The sequence below is a fragment of the Montipora capricornis genome, chromosome 7 (genome assembly GCF_036669925.1).
Source record: "Montipora capricornis isolate CH-2021 chromosome 7, ASM3666992v2, whole genome shotgun sequence".
Taxonomy (NCBI): Eukaryota; Metazoa; Cnidaria; class Anthozoa; order Scleractinia; family Acroporidae; genus Montipora; species Montipora capricornis.
This window is the reverse complement of record NC_090889.1, coordinates 25,936,303-25,946,243: the sequence shown is the minus strand read 5'-3', so window position 1 is coordinate 25,946,243 and position 9,941 is coordinate 25,936,303. Positions and strand designations below refer to the sequence as shown.

At 41.1% G+C, this 9,941-nt stretch overlaps 1 protein-coding gene across 1 annotated transcript in view; it reads right to left on the bottom strand.

Moving 5' to 3' along the window:
- Nucleotides 1-2,244: 2,244 nt before the first annotated feature.
- The window catches only part of LOC138056634 (uncharacterized), a 12,232-nt gene continuing 4,535 nt past the window's right edge, over nt 2,245-9,941 (bottom strand). The window contains exons 6-9 of the mRNA XM_068902476.1: nt 9,572-9,685; nt 6,448-6,492; nt 4,565-4,687; nt 2,245-2,806 (exon numbers count right to left, since the gene is read on the bottom strand). Of these exons, the coding sequence (XP_068758577.1) occupies nt 2,781-2,806; nt 4,565-4,687; nt 6,448-6,492; nt 9,572-9,685 (308 nt within the window). The 3' untranslated portion in view covers nt 2,245-2,780. The remainder of the gene's footprint in view (nt 2,807-4,564; nt 4,688-6,447; nt 6,493-9,571; nt 9,686-9,941) is intronic.

The window sequence follows — 9,941 nt, the reverse complement described above, 5'->3', positions numbered from 1 at the left end:
AACTTGACCATGGATCAACAATTTACCTTGATCTGCAAATCTGCCTTTTTTCACCTATGTAACATCAGGAAAATCAGGAAATACATATCTCAACATGCTGCTGAAATCATTGTCCGTTCAATAGTCACGTCCAGACTTGATAATTGTAATGCCCTGTCATGCGGTGTATCTAAGAATCTCATTACAAGACTTCAAGACGTCCAGAATTGTTCAGCACGCTTGATAGTGGTATGCAGGAAGTATTATTATATTCGTCCTGTGCTCAAGAATCTTCACTGGTTGCCTGTCGACAGTAGGATCGCTTTCAAGACTCTAGTCCTTACCTTTAAGGCACGTGAGGGAATTTCTGCCAAGTAACTATCTTCAAGACCTCATTACTATGTTCTAACCAGAAATCCTCGATCTGCTTCAAAGTGTCAACTGAAAGTTTTAAACTACAACCTGGAATCCTACGGAAAGAGAGCCTTTTGTGTCGTAGTGTCATTGTTGTGGAACTCTCTGCCAATGGATATTAGGTCTCAAAGATCATTAGCCACTTTCAAGAAAAAGTTAAAGGCATTCCTTTTCATTAAGAGTTTTTCTTAATTTCTTACATCATCGCAATTCCGCGGCCTCAGTTGCCCCGTATGCAGCGTTGCCAGCCTTGGAACATGTGGGCCAGTGACGTCAGAGCGAAGTTTCCTAGGTCAAGGAAGCTGAATATTGTATTTCGTCAATGCCGTTCACCCGGGTGATTTATGCGCGAGATTGTCCCAATCGCAAGGTGTAAAGATTTTAGGGTATAGGACTTGAAATCTCGGGCTTGGACTTTTCTAGGCGGAGTCGCCTTTGTTATAAGGCGATGTATTTTTCTCCCTATAAAGCATGGCATGTTTACTTTAGTGTCTCGTTTGATATAGGGTAACGAGATGTGACTCAGCAAGCGTTTTGCCCTCTGGGCGTTACCTTGTTGCCTCCTATGGGGCACTTGATAGTCATTTTCTGTGCGCTCTACTCTCTGAACTGACATGCTTGCCCCGCTAACGCCATCTGTCAGCTCGATAGGGTTCACTATTCCCCACACCTTAATGCTAATGACAAAACAAGAGGGATAATGAACTATCTGTAGCTTCGAGTAACACAGTAACCGTAGCGTGTAGGGAACGAAATCCGGATTGATAACGAGAGATAATACAGTTTTCAGTAAGATAGTGGTTTCACTGGTCATAGACTACCCGTTCAAATATTGTATCCCCGACTAGCCTTCGTGGCAGGCGTTAAAAGGGGAGGGAGGGAGGGCAAACGGGAGGGAGGACTGCCGCGTTTTTCCTCGCGCGTTTTTCTCCCCTTCTCTCCCCTTTTTTGCGCCTGCTACGCAGGCTAAGCCCCTACTTGGATTACTGATATTGGTCCCTTGTGAATTACGCGCTACAAGCTATGCAAAAGGTCCCGGATACGTCTCAGCATCCTGTGCATTAGGGATCCAAATGGAGCCGGTTTTCCATCGAAGTGTACTCTTTCTATAAACAAACCTTATTGCTATTAAGTTTTGCAACTTTTTGTAAATGAAAGGCACAAATCTTAAAAAATCTCGGGAAAAAACCTCTAAAAGATACAATTATAGCCCGACACAATCGTCAAAAGTATTCTTAGGTCTTTGTTACAAAATTAAAGGGGACAAGCACTAAACAACGATACAAACGGGAAAGAGGAAGGTAGAGGGGTTGGGGTACGCGTTCAAATTGCCTAGCATCAGTGAGATTTAACTATTTGAGGGTACTGTGAAGTGCTAGTTTTTCTACCTTTATAAACCATGTGAGGGTTAGCCCTACTGATGGAAATGGGCCCACAGAAGGACAGAGAAAAACTCTACACGGTCAACGTTAGCAAAAACGTAGCCCTTCCTTGTACTTATACATATTCATTGCTGTGACATTGACATCTTAATATTCCCATGACCTGCTCCCGTCTGACCTTGCAGCTCAGTCGATAGAGCAGCGGTGGTCTAACCCGAAGATTGTGGGTCAATTCCCACCCTGGTCAGAGTTTTTCTGTCCTTGTGTGGGCCAATTTCCATTAGTAGGGCTAACGCTCACATGGTTTACATGGGTAGAAAAGTAGCACGTCACATTACACTCTATTCAGTTATAACTCTGTTTAAAATATAAGTGCTACACGGCAAACGTTTGCAAAAACGTAACCCTTCCTTGTATCATCAGTGAGGCCGCACTTCAATCACATGAACATGAAAGAAAACAACAAATCTTTATCTCTCTTACACACTCTTTATTTTTTGAACAAACCTCGTTACATCTGCATTTCAGTTCGAGGTGGTTTGCAATCGAATGCCATAAAAAACATCATTGTTATTATTATTGCATTGTCACATGGTACGGTTGAATTTGAGTAAATGTTCAGGCGTACCAGAAAAACTACTTCCTATCACGTCACAACACAGACCTCAGACAGAAACACTGTTGTTTCCGAAAGAGCTGGCTTCTGAGGTGTGCGATCTAATGGTACATCTATTTGAGTCAAGTGCCGTTGCAATTTCACAAGGATGAAGCCCAGGGCTCCAATTAATATCGTTTATATTACGATTGACTGACGATAAGGCGGAAGATTTCTAAGCAAATTAATAGGAATCAGAAAATGACTCGGCAATCAATTGCAAACCGCTTCAACGTCTAAAAACAAAGCCTATATAAATCTTAGTTTTGTTACACATCCAATCGTCTTCTGCATTACAAACAAGACGTTAAAATGCACTGCATCTGTCGATTAACAACAGGCTGGCATGCTCACTTGTAGTATTGGCATTCTCCAACTGAAAAATAAAACAAAGTTTAATGTTATACACAGCTAACATTCAGATTACAACAAGTACACCGAGTTTTCGCTGGTAGCCTGGGTGATTGGATAGAGTTTACTTGCAATAGGGAATTTAATAAGCCATTTCTGTGTTCATATCTGCCTCCTCTTCAAAGCGAGTCTAAGTGCGAAGTTCTTCTTATGAAATTAGTTTTCATTCATATGTAAAGTTAAACTAATACCATCAGGAAAAAATCGCACGTATACTCGCAGACATGAACTCGGAAATGGTCTATTAGCGACATGGGTAACGTCGACGAAATGTCACATCAGAATATAACTTTGTCCTACTGTAAGTATTTCGCTCAAAGTGGAGAGGGGCCCTGACTCGGCATCTCAGGAGAGAGAGAGGAGGAGAAGCTGATGAACGCTGCCGCAGATAGGGGATGGACAATTCGCTGTTGTATGCAAGTGTTCTCGGGAAAACGTTAAATTAGGTGACTCGCAGACTACAGCAAAGAAATTTAACGGAATGCGTGCCGCACGTGCTGAACGATGATTTTTCTTCTTTAATCACACCATTGATAGTATTACTTTGTGATGTTAATGTTAATCTCATCGACGTGATTTCTTGAACATCTTATATCATCCATATCTCTAACCTCTGGCCTGGGACCCGTTTCTCGAAAGTCCCGAAACTTTACAGGCCATTTTCGGGTGTCAAAATTCCCTATATAGCTCAAGAACGGAGAGGATTTAATTCATCAAACTTCACAGTTATTTTTCTTTTTGTTACCTTGAAAACATGTTAAAAGATCGGCTTTCCAAACAAGCGGTTGGCTATTTCACAGGTGGCTTTTCGGGCCCGAAAAGTTTTCGGCACTTTTTGAGAAATGGGGCCCGTTTCTCTTAAGTCCCGAAAAGCCATCTCTGAAACTGCTAGCCGCTTATTTTGGAAAGCCGATCTAAGCCAACTAAAAGAAACATGCCCGTGAAGTTTAACGACTTGAATCCTCTCCGTTCTTGATATACGAAAGAAATTGTGACACCCGAAAATACACCTTATTCCAAAATGGCCGCAATTTTAGTATTCTTTTGTTTGATTGCAAAGTGGCCCTGTTGTCCTCGTTCAAGGGTAAATATTCTTTTGAATTTTACGTTTGAAAGCGAGGCCAAAAGGGCCAGTTTACAATGAAACAAAAGATTACTAAAAGGGCGGCCATTTTGAAATAAGGTGTATGTCTCGTAAAGTTTCGGGAAACTGTACGCAAACTCCGGCAAACTAACCATGACAAGGCAACGTCTCTCTTATTTCCCCTTATTATATACTTAACAGAATATTGTGTTTCTGATTGGTCAATGACGAATGCATAAATAGGTAAAAGAGTGCAAAATACGGAAGTCGCTATGGAAACACAGCGATGGAGTAATTTTGTGGAGTATATAGTAATAAAAAGTCGTGTGAACTTGCTAGAGCATTTTGTGATATATGGTCACTCGTGATGTTTTGAAAGTTCTCAAAACATCATCACTTGCGCCTATAGATCACAAAATTTATCATTCCGGTTTGGAATCACTTTATCCTCAAATCATGAATCTCAGACAACCTTAGGGACAGATTAATTAAATATTTAAATGAAAAAAAAAATTGGCAAGGTTTCGAAACAGAACATATTCCCAGTTCAAGAAAAAGTAGTCATTGGAATAAGGCTTTTATACTCAAGGGAATAATGTAGAAATGGGTGCATGGATGCAAGTTCCTGTAAAAACTTACCATTGCAAGTTTTCGTGCAGTATTTATTCATATATTTTTCAACAATTGTCATTCTTTCTGATTTTCCTTTAGGACAGAGGCCTTTGTAAGCTTCGCAAGCTTTTTCATCTTCATCTCTACAAGCTGAAAGCAAAGAAAGAAAGAAAGAAAGAATGAATGAATGAATGAATTACTCCCTAGATTGTTTACTGGCAAGTGGCTGAATGATTGATTGATCGACGGACTGAATAAGGCGGTTTTCAATTAAGTGTCGTAAAACAAATACTAAAGTATTTGCTTCGACCAATCACAGCAGGTGCAAACAGCGTAATGAACCAATAAAAATTCGTAACAGTTCCACGTAACTTGCTCAAAGCGCGGCAAAAATCGCGCGTGCAAGTCATATTGCTATCAAAGTCAGTAGAACGGTATAACTAATTGCTAAATTAAGATATTTTGTGCCACTGCATACTCTCTCAACCATCTATCGATCCCTAATAGCACCCTATCTAACTTATGGCTTGGTAGCTTGGGGTCAGGCAAATAAATCTTCACTTGATAAACTCCTCCAGCTTCAAAAACGAGCCCTTCGCTTTATCCACTCTTCTGGCCGCCGTGAGAATGCTATCCCTCTCTTTACTGATGCCAATATCCTACCGCTAACATTCCTTATTGTGAAACGATAGTTAACTTGATGTATGATGTTCCACATGGAACTTCACCAAAAAGTATCCAGCCTTTATTAGAGTATGTCTCCAGTGTTCATTATTACCATAACACTAGATCATGTGAGTCTAAAGTTCGCTACATAAAGCGTTCAAGACTGTCCATCCATGCAAATTCTTTTTCTAGAATCGGAGCAAAAATATGGAACAAAATTCCTTTATCCTTACAAAACTTTTTCAAAAACAAAAGCTCATAAATACTCTAAATGATGAGGACTCCTACATTGACGTACCGGAAATTATTCAAAAAATGAAATCTTTTTCCACTTATATCTTTACAGATTAACTATTTAACTCGTAATGGCTGTATTATCATAGATAGTATTAGTGTATAGTTCAGGTTATTGTAGTAGTTTAACTACCTTGTATAGCATAAATAAAATTTAAACAACACTTTTACGTTATAAATTAAATAACTAAACAAATAAATAAATCGACGACTTGTAATTTACTTATCCAAAGCATACCGGCCTAGATCAGCCTTTGCTACCTGCCGGTCTGCTTAAATGTAAAACTGTTCCGATTGTAAAAAAAAATATGTATGTATGTATGTATGTATGTATGTATGTATGTATGTATGTATGTATGTATGTAATGCTTTTATGCGATTGGTTTTGGTTTTCCTTCTGATTGGTTGATAAACTGGCGCGAGATTTCTCAACCATAATAGTTTGAGCAGTTTTCAAATGACTGTCGGAAGTAACCACACGATTGCAATTGCTACGCTCAGTGATCGGTTTAAAAATCTTGCGGCGCCAGTTTATCAACCAATGAGGAAGACAACCAAAACCAATCGCGACTTGCATGCGCAATTTTTACTGCGCTTTACATGGAATTGCTACGAATTTGGATAGGTTCACTGCGCTATTTGCACCTCCTCTATTACTTTTATAAAATACTTCGAAAAAATAATTCGACAAATGAAGGAAAATGCTGTTTTTTTAGTTTCTTGATTGAAACAAATTTTCTTGACACACTCTCACAATTCCTACCAGCCAATAAAAACGCGCGTCTGACAACACATAACCAGTCAAAATTCGTGTGATGTCACAGCCGTGTTTACATAATTACTCTCATCTAAACACAGCTATTGACCAATGAGAGTGCGCGTACTATCCTAATTTTTTTATAATTATGTATGTAAGAACATTGATAAAAAATGGTACAAGTTATACTTACGCAGCTGGAGGGGATGAGGTGGCTTTGGCTGCGTGCTAGGTATGCCTAAAGAAAGAACATCATCATCGACGTCGTCATTATTGTGGTCGTCTTTATCAACGCAAAGCATGACACACTTGGAAAATCAGGTTGCATAATGCTTGTCCGAAGAATAATAATAATAGTAATAATAATAATACTTATTAAATGAAAGGTGTTACAATTGAACCCACTGGAAACTCGGAAAAACTCCGAGCCCCAGATGGGATTCGAACCCACGACCCTCCGTAATCTAGTACGGATGCTTCAACCACTGAGCTACTGGACACTCTATGGTGAGCAAGGGTGAAATGTGGGTATTTGACTCGAGCTGCATCACGCAGCCACAGAGTAAAATACATGTATCGACTGACAGCATAGTTCATAACTGCATCGCGCAGTCACATTGAGAGCATCATTGAAATCCAGTTGCCTGTATTTCTGTGAACGATGCATCGTACAACGACTCTCTGTGATATGGAAAAGCTCATTATAAGATCACCACAAAGTAGTCGCAACCAACCAGTTTGGGCTTCCCGTACTAACGTAGTTTATGTGGACGTAAGTTTGGCCTATCGCAGAGTTGCAGAGACTTCACAGGGAGTCACGAAAAGTAATTGCGGAGAATGGAGGGAAGCACCCGTTAGGGTCCCAAGAAGATCGGGGGGGGGGGGGGGGAGAGAGGTCTAAAGTCGATAGAGTCCGAGTACAAACTTACTAAGATCAAAGCAGCGGTGAGGTTATACAGCAACGCAGATTCAACAATGAACGTGGTGCGACAGTTTGAGGAAAGGGCAGAAACAACAGGGAGACGCTTATTAGTAAAAGACGCCGTAAAGTACGCAGAGGAACGGGGGATTAAGCTACAACATCCTTCGCCATCGGGCGTCACAGCGACAGGCGCGACGATAGAAGGTCACAAAATCGGGGTGTAGACCAAGAAAGCTTTGCAGCGCAAGCGTCAAAAGAAAATCCGAGAACTTAAATGGTAGGGAAAGCTGATCTCAGAACGAGTTGATGTATAACTGGCGGACGGCAACAACGCAAACCATAGTAGGCACCGGCGAGTTATACGAACAGCTACTTCCGACCAAGCTATACTACGCAAGAAAAACCCGAACAAGCGAGAACCCAGATGAAACATGCAAGTTGTGTGGTAAAGCCCAGGAGTCAGTGGCACACGTACTCTGTGGCTGCAGTGAGCTCGCACAAACTAAATACATTGAGTCGCATAATGCAGCTCTAAAGATCCTTCGAGCTCCTAAATGACCAGCGATTGATAGAGACGACTGATCCCACCTTGGTACTCTTCCACACAACCAAAGTCACTCTACGAAAATGTTAAGGCAGAGGCATATTGGGATATATCCGTGTGCGTCTACGACACACGGAAAAGTGCGCACCAACAGAGTAGACGCGAGGATCATTGACCAGCAGAAAAAGACAATCACTATGCTGGAGATAAGCTGTCCCAGGGCCGAAAATCGGCAGCAGAGAAAACGCACAAGTACGCCTATTTATGCTGGGAACTCAAGAAGCAATACCCGGGCTACCAGATCGGCACAGTTAATTTCATAATGGACGTCCTGGACGGGTATTCGAAAGGACACAAAAGTGCAACGAGGAAGCTACTGGTGATGCGCAGTAGTGAGGTGCTGAGACGAATGCAGAAATCCTTTTTGTGCTCTAGTTTGAACATTGCAAGGTCCTTCAAGGTCTTATGCTAGAGAGTCGCAAATAACAATACATAGATACAAAGAATAGGACATTATTTTATTAGTTTTATTTAGTTCTCTGGTATCCACCGCCACCGACACGGCTAGCTACGGTTGCACCACCTAGCTCGGGGTTTAAATTCAGATCTGGCATCCGGATATAATATACTGCCCACTTCATTTCATTAAATCCCAAGCTTTTGTCGCTAAGCACGAGAGATCTACCAATTTGGAAAACTGTAAATCAAATCGAATCAAATGTTGATCTTCGATGAGATGGGAAACTGGAGTACCCAGAGAACGGCACGGCACGGCACGGCACGGCAGGGAAACACGCCTCGAAGCAGAACCAACAAACTCAACACACATAATCATGACGCTTAGCCCAGGAATCGAAACTCGGGCCAAAATGGTGGAAGCAAGTACTGCACCAACCATCCTCCCCAAGGGGAGGGGGCAGGGGTGGCGGGCCCAGTGGTGAGAGCACTCCTTAGCCTCCTATTAATGTTGCTTGGGTTCGAGTCCAAGACTCGGCGTCAAATGTGGGTTGAGTTTACTGGTTCTCTATTCTGCTCTGAGAGATGTGCTTTCGAGTACTCCGGTTTTCCACTCTCCTAAAAAACCAATGTTTGATTTGATTTCTATGGACGGCGGTGTTCCCAAATAGTGCCCCAGCACTAAAAGACTTGACATTTCGATAAAGTTCATTTCTTATCATTATACATGAGCCAGTCATTACATTCAAATTAGTTCTTCCCCTTCTGAATTTGGTTAACCGCCTTGAGCTGAGTTATTTCCTTATAAAACGCTTTCCCAAATGTTTTCTTATGCCGTAACTCCGAGGGGCAGCTATTCCTAAACTTCATTGCTAATTCCTGCGCCCGCCTGTTAAAGACGACGAACTTCTGGATGCCTGTTAAAAATGTTGATCGGTCCAGTTAAATGAAAAAGTTCTCTCCCAACTCAACCTACCTGATAATAGCTTATCCCCATAAAACACGCGGAATCCTTAAATTTAAAAGAGGTTTCATGCAGCGGGCCAGTATTTCAAATTTTTTGAGTACAAATATCATTGTTTAAAAGACTTCAAAGACCATGGTTCAGTGGCCGATTTTTGATTTTTTTTCTGCATTGTAGTTGTTGATAGATCTGCTGCCTCACTTTGGAACAAGTACTTTGCAAATCGTAACTGGGCTAGAACGTATTTTTTGGCCGCCTTTGTGAAACCGTCTAAAACTTTCAAATTTGTTTCAAAAAAGAGATGTGTTCGAGTTTCGTAATCAAAAAATCTATAAAAATTATGCTTTCACAACCAATGTCACGATGTGATTTACTCGATTTACTGCTGAAAATCACTTCAGTTATATTTAATATCTGATTACTTTACTTACAATAACGGCAGGTCATTCTGCAATATTCTTCCATATATTTCACGCGGTGTTCTTCTCTGCACTCATATTCAGGATCATCGAGGAATACACAATCAGGATTAACATCTTTGCATTCTGAGAAAAATAAGGAGGTAGCATTTTCTAGGATATTTGACAATTTTGACCCAGTTGAATAACCAAATAGGTATTATTCGAGAGCCCTCGCATTAGTTTAGAATAAACGGCGATCCCATCAAATGAAAAAAGGGTCTACATTCGTTCCTGCGTTTGATTCGCCGTTTCCAAATGACATCACGACGGTCATCTTGGAGCCCCCGAACAGGGTAAAACTGGCTTTTTATGCCATCAATTAATTTTGCTCCGGTTTTGT